This window comes from Nesoenas mayeri (assembly GCF_963082525.1).
Source record: "Nesoenas mayeri genome assembly, chromosome: 3".
NCBI lineage: Eukaryota > Metazoa > Chordata > Aves > Columbiformes > Columbidae > Nesoenas > Nesoenas mayeri.
Window position 1 is genome coordinate 118,581,776 of NC_137544.1, and position 17,646 is coordinate 118,599,421.

Genomic DNA, 17,646 nt, shown 5'->3' on the forward strand with positions numbered 1-17,646 from the left:
GTGCGTGCGTGTGCTGCCGCTGCCTGCCTGCTGGCTTTCTCCCTCTCTCTTTCCTCCCTTCTTTCTCCGCGTGTGCGTGTTTAATTTCTCCCCCTCGCCCCTCTCTCGGCTCCCCTTCTGCACCCGCTCCTCCGCGGCCACTCGCGACTCCGGCCGCCGCCGCCCCCTCCGCCCCCGGCCCCCCGACTCCGTTCGGCAGCGTGCGCCGGGCGGCCGGGGCACCCCCTCCCGCCGCGCCCCCTCCCCTCTCCCCCCTGCGATCACTGTCCATTGGCTTGTCCTGCTCTCTTTTTCATGTCCAGCCCCTGATGAGTGTCCATTGGTGTTGCCTTCGCCTTCCCTCCTCCCCTCTCCCCGGCTTGCCCTGCCCATGTTTTGTATGTCTCTGTCCATCCAGGCTCCTGACGTTCAAGTTCGCAGGGACGTCACGTCCGCACTTGAACTTGCAGCTCAGGGGGGCTTTTGCCATTTTTTTCATCTCTCTCTCTCTCTCCTTCTCTCTCTCCCTCTCTCTCCCTCTCTCTCTCTTTTTTTTCCCCTTGCACAAAAAAAAAAAAAGCCATGACTGCTATCCCACAATTCATCTTCCCTGCGCCATCTTTGTATTATTTCTAATTTATTTTGGATGTCAAAAGACATTGATGAAGATATTTTCTCTGGAGTCTCCTTCCTCTCTAACCCGTCTCTCCCGATGTGAACCGAGCGACTCACAAGCCACCGAAGCCACCAACCCACCATGTCGCGCCGCAAGCAAGGCAAACCCCAGCACTTAAGCAAACGGGAATTTTCACGTAAGTAACCCGGAGAGCAATTTATTTAATTTCCCCTTCACGGATTTAATTTTTAATTTGAGCGAGAGCAGGGAGGGAAAAAAAAAAAAAGAAAAAGTGAGAGCGAGTGAGCGAGTCGGGGAAAAAATGAACTCAACGCCGGCTCGGGATGATCAGCGTTCCGTAATTTCTCCCTCTTTAATTTAATCACCTTGATGATCACTTTTCTCCTCTTTCTCCCTTTACCCCCCGCCCGCCGGCGCGCACTCGCTCTGCCCCCGCTCCGCTCCTTTCTCTCCTCCCGCTTTCCCCGCTGTTTGGCGGCAAGAGCGGCGGCTCTCGCTCCGGCACCGGGAGCGGCGGGCTAGGTGCGGAGCTGCCGGGGGCAGAACCGCCCCAAAGTGTCAAAGAAATTCCTGCGGGAGCGGCGGGCTGGACGCCGGACACCTTGGCCGGCCGGGCGGGAGCTGCGGGCGAGCGGAGCGGGGAAGAAAGTCCGGTGGCCGGAGCCCCCTCCGCCACCGGCGGGCTCGCCCCTTCGCCTCGCCCGCCCCGCGGCACCCTCTCGGGGTGGGGGGGGAGAGGCGAGCCGAGCCGGGCCGCCTCCCTTTTGTTTCCGCCGCGGGGTGCGAGGTGGCTGGTCCCGCCGCCCCCCGCCGCCCCGGGCCGGCGCCGTGCGGGGCTCCGCCGCCCCGACCTCGCCCCGCTCCGCTCCGGCTGGGGCTGGGGCGGGGGGCGGCACCGGGCGGCGAGGGAAGCCGAAGCGAGCCGAGCCGCGCCGGGGAAGGGATTCCCTCCTCGCCCTCGCTTCGCGTTCTCCCGCTCGCTTACTATTTTTTGGAAGATTTTCAAAAAAAAAAAAAAAAAAAAGAGTGGAAGTGGATTTTGATTGGGAAAAATCTCGTGTCTGAATGTTTACAAGCACCGCGTGTGCGGGGAGCCTCCTGCCAACAAACACAGGCGAGAGCGAGCCCGGGCTGAGCACACACACACACACACGCACGCTCGCACACACTCGCATCCTCACACCCGCGAACGACCCTTTTCTCGCCGCCGCATTTCAACCCCAAACCAAATCCGCTCTCCCCGGGAGAGAAAACCCAAACCCCGAGCCCCACCGCACTGTTCGCAACAAAAACTCTCCGGCTCCCTCCCTCCTGCCGCCACCACACACACCAGGGCTAGATGCGAGATAAGCGGGAGCGCTCTTTGCACAACAAAAGGCAACTCGAGCTGGAAAGGTTTGGGGCGAGGGGGGTGGGAAGGAAGGGAGAAAAAAATAAATCCCGTTTTCCTCGGGGTGAGCTGGGGGGGAAGGGGAAATGCTGCATGCTTTTTTTCGCTCCTTTTTTCCCTCCTTCTTTTCTTTTTCTTTCTTTCTTATCTTCTCCTTCCCCCATTACTCCCGCCGGGTTTTGTTCCCTCCCAGGGATGGCAGAAAACCCAGGGCGATTTCTTTCTGCCAACGATCCTTGGCTCCCTCTTCGCAGAAAAAAAAAACAACACCCAAACAACCCCAAAACTTTACGCTGCGATTTCTCTCCCCCACGGCCGCACAAACATTTCCAGCCACGTTCGCACATGGAGCCCCTGAGCAAAACGTTGGCGCTTTGCAGGGAACCGCTCCGGCCGGGGAGCTCTGCCCTGCCCAAACTTTTCCCTAAAACCGGCGGGGTGGGTGATTGGGGGCTCAACCCTTCGCTCCCCTCCGGTTGTTTTCTCCCTCTTCCCCCGCCACTTCACGGGGCTTTTTTCTTTTTAATGCTCGGCGCTGAGTTGGGGTCGAGGTTGCAACATCAGTGGCTTCTGGGGGTGCCAACCCCACTCCCGAAATGGGGTACGGGGGGGGGTCCTTTTCCCGCGCCGGCATGCTCGGGAGGCCCTGGGTTTGGGGAAAGCGGATCACACCGGGGGGGTGTGGGTGGGTAGGGGGGCTCCGACTCGCCCCCGGGGACAGCGGAGACGGGCGGGATCCCCGCGGCTCCTTTTCGCTGAGACACCCACGGAGTTTCCGCACGCGTGGGGCGGGAGCGGCGGCTGGGACGGACTCCAGAGGGGGGGGGGCTGCTCTCCCTCCGCCTCGGGGATGTGGAGGGGGGGGTGGGATGGTGAAGAGAGGCCGGGCTGGGGGAGCGGGGAGCCGGGGGGCTGCGGTGGCGGAGCCGGGGCGGCGGGCGGGCTGCCTGCCCGTTTCGGTCGCTAGGAGGCACAGCGAGATCAAACAACCGGGCAGCCCCGCGAACTTGAACCTGGCCGGCTTCTCCGCTGCCTCCCGGCCGGCGGGAGGGGGGGAGGGCGCCCAGCTCCCTCCCCTCCGTCTCCCCCCCCGTCTCCCTCCCCCCTCACCCCCTCTCCGCCTTCTTCTTCTTTGTTCTTAATTTTGCGCGGAGTTTGCTTGCTCCAGGAAGCAGCGGGTGATGCTCGCCTTCCCCCTCCCCGGGTTCCCCCCTCAACCCCATAACGTGTTGGCGGTTCCCATTGTATCCCCAAGTCCACCTCCCCCCCCGCCTTGCTCCAGAACACAAACTTGGGATTAAACAGCACCTCTCCATCCTTCCCACGGTGCGGTGCGGAGAAATGCGCTGCCGGGGCATTTCCCCGCACCGTGCCCTGGTACCCCCCCCTTCCCCACCCCCTCACCCCCCCCCCCCCCCCGGTACCTCCTTTCTCCCGGCACTCCAAAATCCATCCCGCTTTTCCCGGTGAGACGGTGCGGTTGTTTTGGTGACTGGGAACGGGAAAGAAGGGGGGAGTAGGAGGGCGAAGGGGCGAAGCTGAAAAGACATGTTGGTGGAAGGGCAATTTGCATGAAAAATAGGGACGGATGATTAGGGACCCAGGCAGGGAATTTTCATTGCCCCAGAATTAAAAGAAGCATCTTGCAAATCAGTGGCTTAGACCAGGTGAATTGTGTTTTGGTGTTTTCTTTGTAAACTCGATATTTTATCTTTTATTTTAAAAGTAGCAGTAATAATAAAAACATATTTTTGCTGGCTCTGCCTCCATCAGGAGCCAAATGTTTTGCAGTGAACACGGTGCCAGCCGTATTTCATACATTAGTATATAATTCTTGTTAATTAGCAATAATTTACGTTAAGAGCATAGAAAATGTTGAGGTTACAGGTTTTATATCTGTACATTTGATCGTCTTGTTATTTTCAAGAACTTTGCCTCCTATAAAATTAATTAGGTGAAATGTGGAGGTGTAATCAGCAACCTCTGAATTACCACTTCATTTCCTGGTTTTGATTGTAAATCAGCCCAGTCAGTACAGACTTCAGCAAAGTCTATTTTTGTTTAGCACTACTTTTAACTGTCTGGTGTCGAAGCAGCGGGTTACCTTCCCCTGCTAAATAATACTGACAGCGTCAGAAAGAAATCAGGCCGCGGGAAAACATTATAATTGTGTCATGATTATGCACAGCTCCTCGCTAAGCCACTCGTAAGGGGAATACGGGTTATTTTATGTCTTTTTGCTGCGGAGAGTTGGTGAGCTGGAAGTTAGGTTTGTGAAATACCTTTGTCTGTGGCGGTGCAGCCCAGCTACTGATGGAATTAGTCCTGCAAGGGTTTATTCCCTCGGTCCAAACGCAGGGAAAGGCTGGGGAGAAAAACCAGCAATCCCGCAGAAACACCCATTGCTCGTCTCCCGGCTTCCCGAGGAGCGTGGAGACGCACGTTGTGCCGCTTCCCTTGTCGGTCTGCAAGTTTAGAAGAAAACCCCAGCGATTAAGACGTTGTTTTTTATTAATGCGAACGTAACCTTCATATTCCTGTGGTTGACCTTACGTTAAATTAGAAGTAGTACTAGAGGCAAGAAATGATGGGCTGGATCCCCGTGTCCTAGTTGGAGCTGAGGTACGGCGAGGTAGTGTGCTCTTTCAATATTATTTTACGCAGCACAACTGGGAGCTACTCCAGATCTTCCTCCTCAATAATCAGCCTAGCTAGGGTTGAAATAAATTTAACTCGAGTTCACTGGATTTTTTGCACTTTATCAAAATCAGCTCCAATATCGTGCAGTCAAATTAAAATCTATTTTTTGATTCTCTGTGGCTTTAAGTTCATTAAATGTGAAATTGGCAGCCAGCTAAAGAAGGTCAGGCTGATTAACTGTTTAGGAGTTGCGTTCTGTCTCCCTGGCGTTACCTGGCAGGGATTTGAGGTGGGTTGTATTTGTAGTGCCCTCTCCTCCTGCTCGCTGCCGTTACCGTGCGTGTTGTGCTGGGCAGGTGGAGAAATACCAACACACTGCTGGGATTTTTTTGTTCCCCCTTGTTAAAGACAATAGTGATGGAGACTGCACCCAGATTGCCACGGTATTTCTCCGCAAACTTAACCCCCCCAAAAAAAAGGCAAAGAGAAAAGAGAGCCGGTCTGCCTCGTTAGAGCATGCACTGACGGTTCTGTGAGCAGAAATAGCCTCATAATGAAGCTTTTTGGAGCTCATTCAGAAAATTTGTCAACTTCGACAACGTTAGACGAGGTATTTTGAGTTTAAAGAAGGCACTTCTCACTGTCGCGAGGAAATGTGGCAGTCGCTTGGCCGTGCTGATTTTTAGATGCTGAGGGCCACCAGTGCTAACACGTTCAAGATAATTTAGGCATTCCTTTATTTCAAGATGAAAAAGGAGAAATGACTAATTGCCTGATTTCCTTTAAGTACTAAAAAAATATCCCATCTAGCTAATACCTCTGGGCGGAATCGGTTCTGAATTCGGTATTTATTTGAATCCTGAGGAGTAGCTGAAAAGTGAGAGGTGCCTCCCCCGGCCCCGCAGGCATTTCTGCCGCACTTGCTTTTTATCATTTCTGTTTCTGCCATTTATTTATTTATTTGCTTATTTATTTGCCTCATCCCCCTCCCTCCCCCGCCAATAACTCCCGGCTTTTGAATTTTTAAATGGGAAGCCGCAAGCGGGCTGACAAGGGGTAGCGACACAAATACATACGTATACGTATGCACGTGCGTTCTAAGGGCTGTATGTGCCCTGCGTGCGTGCAGCCGCGTGGTTTGGCTCTCCCTCTCTCTTTCTCTTACACGCTCGTGTGTTACCTGCACGGCCTGTATAGGGAATATGCGATATCTATACATTGAAACGTCTGCACATGCACCAGCATAGTTCAGGCTTCCGGATTTTGCAAAGTGGGTCTGGCTGGTGGAAAATACACCCCCATGTGTTATGTGAGAGAGTGTGTGCGGTGCTTTTAGCCTTGAATTCATACACATAAATAATACATCCGGCAACAAAAACACTGTATTCGCTTCTCTAGGTGGTACCACCAGAGTTTTGCAGTGTATTCATTCAGCCTATTCGTTGAATTTTAGCCCCGAATCGTTCGGCTGAGCCAGAAATTTGTCCTCGTGTGGGAGCACAGGGCCAGTCGCGGTGCTCGCTCCCCGAGTTCCGCACGCTGCAGTCGCTTCTGCAAAACCTTCTCCCTGTCACCGCTGAATTTGTCACCTGGCTGCCGCGACACAGGGGTTTAGTTGGGGGGGAACAGGCGGAGGGCGCAAACAGGGTGTAATATTCACAAAAAGGGGGCTCGGCGCGTTCCTCCCCACTGCGCCCGGAGCTCTAATGATTCTCCCTTTTGTTTCTCAACCTGCAGCCGAACCTCTTGAAGCCATTCTCACTGATGACGAACCTGAACATGGCACATTGGGAGCTCCGGAAGGGGACCACGACCTCCTCACTTGTGGCCAGTGTCAGATGAACTTCCCGTTGGGGGACATTCTTATTTTTATTGAGCACAAACGGAAACAATGCAATGGCAGTCTCTGCTTAGAGAAGGCTGTGGATAAGCCACCTTCACCCTCACCAAGTGAGCTGAAAAAAGCATCCAATCCCGTGGAGGTTGGCATCCAGGTTACGCCAGAGGATGACGATTGTTTATCAACGTCATCTAGAGGAATTTGCCCTAAACAGGAACATATAGCAGGTAAATTAAAGCAAAGGAGAAGCGTTTGCGAGTTCATTTCTGTTTCCAGTCGCGACGTGGCATGTTCGCTGCGCAAACTACCGCGTCTGTCTCTCTGTTCTGCTCGCCGTGACGGCCGACGCGGTAAATACCCTGCCTTGGGGTGGTGGTGAGCGTGCCACCGCTATTTCCCAGGGCAGGATCAACAGGCACGTGCCGTGCCAGCCGGTGTTCCTCACGGTGTCATTGTCTGAGGCCGCTCTCGTGATTTGCCGGGTATTGTAGTCACCGTCTCCCGGTGTCTCGCCTGCCGTAGCGCTGCGGGAGGAGGTTTCTGAGCCTGCCGCGCGAGGAAGCGAGGAGCTTTGCGTGTCTTTGGCAAAGTCAGGGCTGAAAGAGTTAAACCGAGCATCAGCCGGCCTTGGTTCCATATTGGCTGTCAGCGTATGGACTGTAATTAAACACAGCCCCATGGCAAAGTGACACCACCGACCTTGACTTTAAGATGCCATTTTCGACTGGCCAGGCCAGAGTAGAGAGGGCAGTTGCTGAAGCGCACAGACATGCTTATTCGAAAAGTTTAAGGGCATGTTGGAAATTTCAAAAGGTTGGTTTGACAGGAAAGGCCGCTCTCTGCAGCCTGCCTCCTCAGCCAAATGATAAATGCTTCGCTGTGCTCTCTCTTGTCTCTGATGTGGTTTTGACAGATGTATCTTGATTTTGTTTGCGGTTTACACAACCACATGTCAGCCGTACAAATGTCCGAGGCAGAGTTCTGTTTTGTGCAACAAATAATATGAAATGTATTTCTTTTTTTTAAAAAAAAAAGGGTAAACAATTCCATTTCTTAGCTTATTTTTTTTTCTTAAACTGGAAAGCCATTCGCCGCACAAATGAGGTTAGAAAAATAAGAGCGTACTACGTGAAGGAAAACCCCAGAGCCCTGGGAGTGTAGCAAGGCACGCTCTGCTTTTAAAATCCTGCTAGTAAACAAGAGCGCTACCCATTTGCAGCGAGCGTTGCAAATCGCTTCAAACCGTGCCAATACTACCGGTCAAAAAAAGGCGAGACCGCAGCGTATCGGCACCAACAAATGCCTGAACTGGTTTCCAAGCCCTTTCCCAGGGATGTTTGGGATGCGGCGCTGCCGGTCGGTCTCTTTTTGGAGCCCACGGGACTGCTCGGGGTTGTCAGCGGCGCAGAACATCCCCACGTGATGCGCCGGAGCTTGTCTTGGGGCTTTGCTTTGGCCACAAAGTTAAACCATAATAGGGCAGTAGGCGCTGGGAGGTTCAGGGCGATGCTCCCGCAGGCTCCAAACTGGACGGGAAATTGCGCTGGAGAGCTGGAGTTTTGGAGGTTTTGTGGTGGCAGCAAGTGTGTGTCAGTGCACACAAGTCCATCTGGGCATATTATATATGTGCAAAGGCATATGCGTGCACATGCATATGTAGTGTGAATGAATACATGCTATTTATGCAAGGTGATAGGTATTTAAATACATATATGTGTATGGTTAAGAGGAAGCAAAGGCTCGGCTACCGCTCAACTACATTTTGAAAGAGACTTAATACCAATAATTCGGCATATTGCGCTTTCCAAGCCGCAAATGTTAAAGGTGTTTGTTTCTATTTTGTTTTTAGATTATTTTCCCAGAGTTGTAGAGGGCAGTGCCCATTTCCATGTGCTGCCCGCGATCAGCCGGAAAACCAGCAGAAGCGTAGGGCCGTGATTAATGAAGCGGGAGCCTGGCGGAAGGGATTTGTAGTCTTCCGAGCTCTGGAGCCATACTAAATCACCAAATATGGAGGAGCGGCGCTGTGATGTAACGTTGTATTTACATACGGCGCCGCTCTGCCCAAAAGACAAAACACAGTTATCTGTCAAGCAAGAATTAAACTCGCTCTCTGCTTTGCCGTGATCCCTGAGAGGTCCCTCGGTTAGAGGAGGGACGGCCACGCCGGGGAGTTCTGCACCTGGGGAAACTCCTCGGAGAGACAAATCATGGCATGGGTGACGTGAGGCGAGCAGGATTTGGTCACGGGACCGTTAATGCAGAAAAGGTTGTGGTTTGAACTGACTTTAAATGGGCGATGGGTAAGGAGAGGTGCACCCTGGCAAGAGCACCAGGAGATTTGGGGTCTTGCGCTGTCCCCCCCTCTTCATGTTTCCATCCCGATTTTCACTTGGTTGAGTTTAGCTCCCCCGTATCCCAAAGAGGTGCAGTGGTAGCTGGGGTGACCCGTGGCCGGGAGTTTGGCAGGTTGTGGGGTCTGGTAGTAAAATTACCAGTGAGGGTGTTGGAGTGAACTGTGGAGTTCTGGAAGGTCCCCGCAGTGAACCTTGGGCTATTCTGATATCTTATATCTGATTTGTGTGCAAAATGCAAAAATACATGTGTATGTAACTAAAAAAAAGACAGGGGCTGCCTTTAGAAAAATGTACAGGAGTTGAGGGAACTGATTCTTGCTGGTGAGAGACCAGAAAATATGTATTTAGTAGCAATGTAAAAGTGTCCCCAGTTTGTTGTTAGGCTGCAAGGGGTATTACAGGTTAGCTCTGGATGCAGAAGTGCTATAGGTTAGCTCTGGATACAGATGTTCTATAGGCTAGCTCTGGATGCAGATGTTTTGCAGGTTAGCTCTGGATACAGATGTTCTATAGGTTAGCTCTGGATGCAGAGGTGCTATAGATTAGCTCTGGATGCAGGATGTGCCCAGTTCTACAGTTCTGTAGTCAGTCGGTGTGTTACAGTAAAAGATCATCTGAAGATAAGGAATGGTTAAGGGTCAGCTCAGCTAACGACGAGGAATTGAAACACAGGGAGAAATTATGTCTATTTTAACCATCGATAGGCTGCTCTTTATCCTCACGATTTTCCAGCGACGGGGGCAATTACAAGAGGTTGTATGAGTGTGTGTAACCTGTGCGGTAGCTGTGAGATCCGTATAGGTGCGGGCATGCGTACCTGTCTCTTCGTGTGGGTGTCTCTGCCTTGCGCGGAGCTCTGACTCGCTATAAAATTTTGAGCGATGCTGATCCAGCACTGTGGCTGAAATGTCATAAATTGAACTGGAAATTAATAGGAGATGTTGTGTGGGTCCAATGAGGCAGCTTTCATCAATATGTATGTCAAAGCCTCACCACCAGATACCGGCAGCCCGTGATTTGCAGCGAGTGCTCCGGCAGGGCTTTAGTTATCCGCTCTCATATTTTACAATAGAGGGAAATATTAACTGAAGTATCTAGAGATCAGTGAATGTAAAATTGCTGTTCACTTATTGAAAAGGCTGAAGAAATATTTATTGTCCGCCGGTGTCAGGTTTTAGCCGTTTGTTTGTTGAATGTATAAATCCGAGGGAATTAATGAAAGGTTGTTTTTTGGGTGAGGAAGGATCTTAAACGTTACTTGGATGCAGTTGGAGGAACACTTTGGAGTGCTGCTGCATATTCCCCTTAATAATGCCGAGTGTGTATCTGCGGATGCCGTATTTACTGTACAAAGAGGGGAGGAGGAGGAGGAGACGTCATTTTTACTGCTTGAATCCTTTATTCTCAAGCTGCTTGTGGCATTCCAATAAAATATGTGGGAAAATAACGTCAGAAAAGCCCCTGTCTGCAGTCATCGGGGGAAGGTGGACATAATTTGGTAGTAAATTTTGGACCAAGCACATTTGATTATCGCAGTTCTCATAGGGTAATGTCTTTGAGTAGTCATCGCACCACAGAAATTTTCTTGAGCTGTTAGTAGTAGTTGCCATTATAATTCTGTAGGTTGTAAATCGTGATTCCTTATTATTTTGTTTTGTTCCAGCGACAAACCAAATTATTGGTGCCTGCACTGAATAGTTAGCGTTGCATTTGGATGATAAGATGAAAGCTTAAAATAAGAGGGGGGGAAAAAGGGAATATGGAAACATTTTGGAATAAAATTCTATCTGCTTTCCCCATACAAAGAAACAGAGAGCGCAGGCTGAGCAAAACAGTCGCAAGCAGGAAAAATAGTGAGGGTGCTACCCAAAGGCTCCCGAGATTCGGAGCCCTGCGTACAAGCTGTATTTGTAAATAAGACACAGAAAGGTTGTGAACCGGCAGCTCGGCTGTTTTGTCAAAGTACAATGTCAGAGAAACTCTTTCTAAGACAAATTGTAAATAGAAGTGTCACGATGATTGCATGATTGAGCTCCAGAAGTGTCTTGCAATTGTTGGCATTGTCAGAAGACTTTTGAAAGCTTAATTAAAGGCGGTGGCCTGTGCGGCTGTGAAATTTACTTCTCTGGGGGGGAAAACATGTAAAAAATGTGGGGGATCAAAAAGTTGCTTTAACGCTACTCGCGCGGGGATACAGGGAAGAGTCAATAGTTTCTCAGCTTTCCCCGTTGCCTTTTATAAATAACATTTTTTGAAGAAGCCAACACGTGACACCAATATCATCCTTTGTACGAGGCAAAGATTGCGTTGGTTTTCCTATTCTCTACTGTTACAGTTAATGTGAAAATGGCTCTTTATTGGAAACACAAATACGAGCTCACTTGAAGCACAGAAGAGCGTAGAAAGTTTCCTCTGTCTCGGTGTGATCCTTCCAGGGTTGAGTGTTGCACTACCCTGAATCTTTCTGGCTTGTTTTTTGTTTCCTGCGAATCAGATATTCTGGTTTAGAACATGAGAAATGCGCTTTGCGTTCTTTCTCCTGTTGTATGGGACATTCAAGTGTGGAGCATCGCTTCATCCAAAATGCTTGTGGTTGAAGAGGCAGCCTGGCACGTGTTAAACTTCGTCTAGATCTGAAAAGGTGCACGTTAGCATCACGTGCCGCAAGCTTTGAAAATAATGCATGTAATAAACGTAGAGCTCTGCGTCCCATCAACGAATGCCGGGTGATGGAAACTGAGGCAGGGAGTAAATTAAACACCTTCTAATTAGCCCGGTGGGAGAAATAAAGTCTTCCCTAAACATTCCCATAATTTGGTAATGCCTCTAAAAGAGGAGGAGGCCTATTAGCATCACCCTGTTTTGTATATGCAACCCTCAGCCCATGAGCCCTTTCTTATTTCATTCAAATAATAAAGACGATGAAAGAGGCTTGCGAGGTGCTGTCAGGGAACAGGAGTTCAGCCTCCCGTCGTTTGCCTACGTGCATCCTCATTACGGAATTTTTTGGGACAAAATTTCCTTCAAGCTTCGGTCTGGTTTTATAGCCGATAGCACCAGCTTTGTGCAATAAAAGGCGTTTAGCATCAAGCTGACCATGGCCTGGCACATTGCCACTTGGTTGTTGTTGTTGTGGTGGTTTCTGTTTTAAGCGAATCACTGAGGATCTCTTTCTACCTTTCTGCTTGTTGTGATTGTTTTCGGGTTGTGGTGCTGCCAGTGATGTTGTGAGCCCAAGGAGGTAGTTTTTGCAGCCTGGCGGGTGTCTGAACGCGGCTTCCATCCGGGAGGACTCTGCTTTATATGTCACCTTCTGGGGTATCGCACAAGTATATAAAATATACCAAGCTCGTATATTTTAATACATGAGGGCCTATATTCATACTGGTAGCGTGTCGCGTACTTTCTTGTAATCCCCTCCTGGCCTAATGAACATGTTTTATCTCACTTTGTACAAAGACGGTAGCGCCAGCCTGCCTCCCGGTAACGCTGGGCATAGCAGGTTTGGGCGCGCAGTGGTTGATATCAGCACATGGATTGCTGTGATTTAGTACAGACTTTTAAAAATAACAGGCACATCAATGGCCCCACAAACTGCCGGAGCGGTTGAGGTGATCTCTTTTCTATTTTGTAATGAATTTCCATGGCACACAGTTTGTTCTTTGGGGATCACATCTTGGGTGTGCTGGACATGGACCAAACATCACCGCACACCCTCATGGACGGACCCCCAAGCGCTCACATTATTCAGACCTTCCCGTGTTAACGCCAAACCCATTTTGAAGCCCATAAACATCCTCCTAATAGCATTTAATATGCAACGCATCCCGCGAGTTTGTTCCCCAACCTTTCCCGACCAGCCGCATCTTTAAAATATTTCGGTGAATCTCTTTTCGTTTCTTCTTCTTCTACCGGCGCTGGCGACTTGGTGGCTGCTCCCCGCTTCATTCTCCATTCGGCGGTGGCTCTGCCTGGGTTTGGGTTTGCCGTGCGGGGTGTGGGGAGGTCAGCCCCGATCCCAGCGGGGAATTTGTGTTCTTCATTTGCCTTTACAATGGGAGCGCAGCTACTGCACCTTGGAGCAGCTCTCAGGTGCGAGCTCAGATGGGCGCATGTAAATGCCCTGTCAGATGCAACGCAGGAATATTAATGTTGCCTCACAACCACCGCACTGTAATAAAGCCGTACACAACCAGCTTAATATGCAGCCAGGCTGGGGAATTGGATAAAACTTCGATAGCCTGGTGTGAATGGCAGCGGTGGAAAGAAAAGATTCAATATGCCGCCGTTTGCGTCCTTGTTTTGCTTTGATCTAAAGCAAATTGAAAACATCTACTTCTTTTCCCTCCTTGTTTCGTATAGGTGTTGTTCTTCCTCTGCAAAATTGGCTAGTAAGCAAGGAAAGAAAATAAAGTATGGGGCACGGTGCAGAATTATTTGAAGCACATGAATGCCGGCCTGCTGGGGATGTGATTTTTCCAAGGGTTAGCAAGCATTTATATTTTTATACTTGGGATCATTTGCTTTGCTTTTCATTCTGTTTTAGTATCTGGGTCTGGTCGAAACAAAGAAAATAGAGTCACCACAAACAGGGGCCTGAGCCCCCTCTGCCCAGACTGCACGTTCTCTTCAGAGATGGATCATTTGGCTCTTCTTCTGGGTTCAAACCTTCATCCAAAGGTGTCTGTTTTTCAGCGCCGGGGATGGTAGAGGATTTTTAATAATGTGCTCATTTAACTGAATCAACAGCTGTCAGGAGCGGTTGTAGTAAATCCACAAAATGCACAAAGAAAAATACATACGTTTCCTGAAACGAAACACTTGAAACGAATTGGCTGCCAAAAAAAGCTGCTGAATTCTGGGTTTGCAGACAGCGCACCAAAGTGCTGCTTCTCTCTGCTCTCCCCAGAGACCGTTCCCCGCTTGCCTGCTGCAGTTCTGCTGCAACTTTTTACCTGAACAGGTTGCTGTTAAATAAAAAATACACCAAAAAACCCAAACCCCACACCGCTTTCCCCTATTTGATGGGTACAGAGCTCAGCCTGAGCTTCGGTTTTGCGCTAAATAGCTAAAACACCCAAGACTGGAGCAAGGAAGAAACCCCAAATAACTGTGTTACCATCAAGGAAATGAGGCTTAATATTGCAGTGAAATAGCTGTGGAGGAGACGCCGTGTTTGGCCTCTGCCCCCCTGTTTGGTGTTTCTGGGGTGGTGCTGAGCTGGGGAGCAGCTTTTTGGGGGTGCTGGGGAGGGAGATCTTCAAACCCCAAGACTTTGTGCTGCCATCCTCCCCCTGCTTTGCATAAGCGCACAACAATTACACCTCCAATTTGATCTTCGCTTCAGATAGAAAAACCTCTGCCTAAATAAACAACGGCGTTACAGCCGAACAGCAGAAGCTTGCAGAGGAGCCCTGCCTTCAGTGCTCTTGTTATTGTGGTTATTATTATTGTTATTATTATTATTATTATTATTATTATTACTACAACGAATACCTTTTAAAAATAAACACACGTTACATTTCCTCACTCCTTAGGAAGTCGGGAGTTTAATTTTGCATTCATCACTTGCTTCATTGATTTAGCAGGCAGCAAAATAGAAAAATGCAAAACCCCCACAAATAAATGTCCCCCCACCCCTCCCAAATTCACGGCAATTAATTTGTGACCCGACGTTACTTTGCTACAGCATCACAGCTGTTTTTTTTCTTTTTGGACATCTCATGAATCATCTGGGTTTTGTTGCATTTTAGCTACTGAGTTTATTCTTTCTGGAGTGAGAGAACACATCAGCAAAACTGTCGTGATCCAGCCAGGGCATCGCAAGTGCACGGAGCATTTACTGCGGGAGGGCGGCCAGGGGCTTTTCCCTCTGTCTTCTCTATTATCGACGCCGATTTTCATATTTAGACAATAGTTGTGCAAAGAGAAACAGTAGTTGCGGAGCCTCGTTCCCTTTGAGGAGGCGAAACGCAGTGGGGATGCGTTTGGCAAAAGAGAGCATTGCCTCCCAAAAGATTATTTAGAGGCTGTATTATTTTGTAATAAACTATAAACTGTCCTGTGTTAAATTTGTGTTAACGTTAAGAAAAAAAAAAATCAATAAGGAAAAATTAAATTCTGATAAAGATACTCTTGGATCTTTGAAAACAACTGCTGTCCTTTTAACTAAAACATTTGAGGAGCTTCAAAGAGTATGTGTTTCTTCTGATCTTAGAGCTGTGCGACTGGTAGCAGGGAGAAAAAAATCTTATTCTACATACAAGTGGATTGCTTAACAAGTCAGCACAGACACATACTTGTTTGTACAATAGAGATAAAAATTCCTGTATAAAAATAATTCAGTTGCTGACAGCAGGCATTGTGCTGGGGCTGCCTCTTTTGTGTTGGCCGGGGGTCAGGGACCACGGCTCCCACTTTCTGCCGGGGGGAGGCTGTCACGATCGCTTGATGGAGCTTGGAAATAAGTTAATTGCTTTATTTTAAGGACTACTCAGAGCCCCGTGGTGTGGGTTTTACAGCCGTGTGCGGAAGCAGCAACAAAAACCGGGGGGGGAACAATCTCCGAATGGGTGAGATGACTTGGAGACGCTTTGGGAGACGTGGCCTTCGATGGCTCGGTGACCCGGCCGTAGTTTCTAAACTTTTGTTTTTAATCTAATTCTGATTTATGCCGTCACATCCCGTATTGGCCCTCCCTGAACTCTCCTTATGTGAAGTCATGTTGGTGTTTTCGGGGGGGGGGAATCGGCTAAAACCGGGGACTCGTGACCGATACAGATGTTTTGCTGGTGCGGCTTTTGCGCTGGGTTCTGTCTAATAAATGCTAAAAAAGGCAGAATGTTAGCACAGCCCTGGGCATCCTCTTTTTTTGCTCTGCATGGGTGCAAGTAAGATAAGCACAAGGTTGGGGAAAGGCTGAGAAGATGGGAATAGAAATTATTTGAAGGTTCATCCACCTTTCAAAGTGGGGGTGCCGGGGCGCCACAACCTTCATTCCCCGACCTCCCCTTGCGCCGAGGGGGGATCTGCCAAAACCGGGGGTCCCTTTGGGGTGTTACCGGCAGGATCAGCCCCCGCCGGGGCCGACCGAGAGCGGAGCCAAGTTTGGAGCGGCCCCCGTCCCCCCGCAAACTCCTCTTGCTCCCTGCGTGTCGGCGCCGGCGCCGTGGCTCCCCGGGAGCAAAGCGCCTGTTGTCGGTGGCACGCTCCGGCGCGGGGATCTTTTCACCGTCCCTCCCTCGTTAAATGTAGTGAGCCGCTAAAAATTAATGCCGCTGCACTTTGATGAAAATAATGTTTTTATAATACGTTGGCTGTTTACATGGAAGATGTGACTTGAGGGGAGAAAGGCTTTTTTGGAAGGTGGCGGAAATCTTGTTAATCTGCTCTCGGAGAGCGGCACACAATACTGCCTATGAGCAAGTCTGTGCTGCTTTTGATAAATTACCATGTTTAGAGATAGGTTTGGCTCTTAAGGGCTTAGTTTTCTGAACAAAGTCCATAACAATGTTTTCTGCCTCTGTTTGTCTCCAGCCCCTTTGGCTTGACTCGGAGCTCTGTGTTTAGTTGAAGCTCGGTCTGGAAGATATAACAATTTTGCATTAAAAAAATAAGGAAATCACAGGAAGAAAAACCCTTTTGCTTTTTGGATGAATCTTACTGATAATTTGCTAAAGCTCATTTGAATTTTAAGCACTTCTTTAATCTTCAAAGGCTAAATTGCTTTATGAATATGCATGATGTGGGCAGACTTTAGTTCATTACCTAGTTGTAAATTCTAATGACCATTAGGTCCTTGCAGTAATTGCGAATTGTTTTGCATTTTTGATTGGCCTATTAACATGTGCATTCGGCACACATCAGGCCAGCCTGTCAGGCTGCTGAAGGAGAAAAAAAAGGTGAAAATTGTTTTATAGCACCAAGATTCTTAGATTTTCAATCTTGGAAAATTGATGATGTAAAAAAATTAAAGCGGTGTTTTTTCTTCTCAAGATTGAAAGTTCACCAAGAGATTTGACATATTTAATTTACATGATGACTTTGCACTCCTTCATTAATGCAATTTGCATATGAAGCTGTTGTTAATCACTTTTGATCATGTTTTGTGTATTAGCTGCCTCAGTGGCTCTTCTCCCTCAGATGCTCCAGTAGAAAGCAGCAAAATGATGCATCTTCTTGCCAAGTTTCCTTTAGTGAATTGAGGAATTAGGAGTCTAACCTTGAGTAATTAAATATGTTCTATCAGTTCTCTTTTAATGTTAAGTACACTTGGTTGGAAGTGTAGAAGGAAATTGTTCCCATTTGGGGGAGACATTCCTTTAACAAAAAAATTCTATACGTATAGATAGAAAAGAATGATACGCCGTGATCTGACTGGAAGGGAGAGGTGATGGAAGGGTGGGATACGGCAAGGACCAGGCTCTTCTTTGCATGACCGGCCTTGAAGACACGATCCCTGGGCCCAATCCTGCGCCGTGCGAAGCCGCCGTTGCCCTTGGGGTGATGGGTTTGTATTTGGGGGATGCACCCGGTTCGTAGGAGCAAGTCGCGTTGTTGGCGCTGCTCCTCTTCCAGTCAAGTCTTCCCGTTGTCTCAATGCAAAGAAGGGTCTTTTTCTCCTGCCTGCCCGGGCAAGGCGTTAAATTGTCCAACCCTCATTGCAAACTGGGAACTGGAGCTTTGCCCCCGGTCCCCGTCCGGCTGCACCACAGCTCTTAGTCTCGGCTTCATCCCTTCGGTTTGTCCGTCTTTGGTAATTGATGCTCAACTTTGGTTGGAGAGTTTATCAGCGGGTAAGAAG

At 49.2% G+C, this 17,646-nt stretch overlaps 1 protein-coding gene across 6 annotated transcripts in view; it reads left to right on the forward strand.

Moving 5' to 3' along the window:
• Positions 1-552: 552 nt before the first annotated feature.
• BCL11A (BCL11 transcription factor A) overlaps positions 553-17,646 on the forward strand; it is a 67,946-nt gene continuing 50,852 nt past the window's right edge. For 3 of the 6 annotated variants that reach the window (XM_080342941.1, XM_080342943.1, XM_080342938.1), the window contains exons 1-2: positions 553-791; positions 6,384-6,736. In XM_080342941.1, coding sequence (XP_080199067.1) covers positions 737-791; positions 6,384-6,736 — 408 coding nt within the window. In that variant the 5' untranslated portion in view covers positions 553-736. The remainder of the gene's footprint in view (positions 792-6,383; positions 6,737-17,646) is intronic. The other 3 variants (XM_080342942.1, XM_080342939.1, XM_080342940.1) reach the window with 1 other exon arrangement.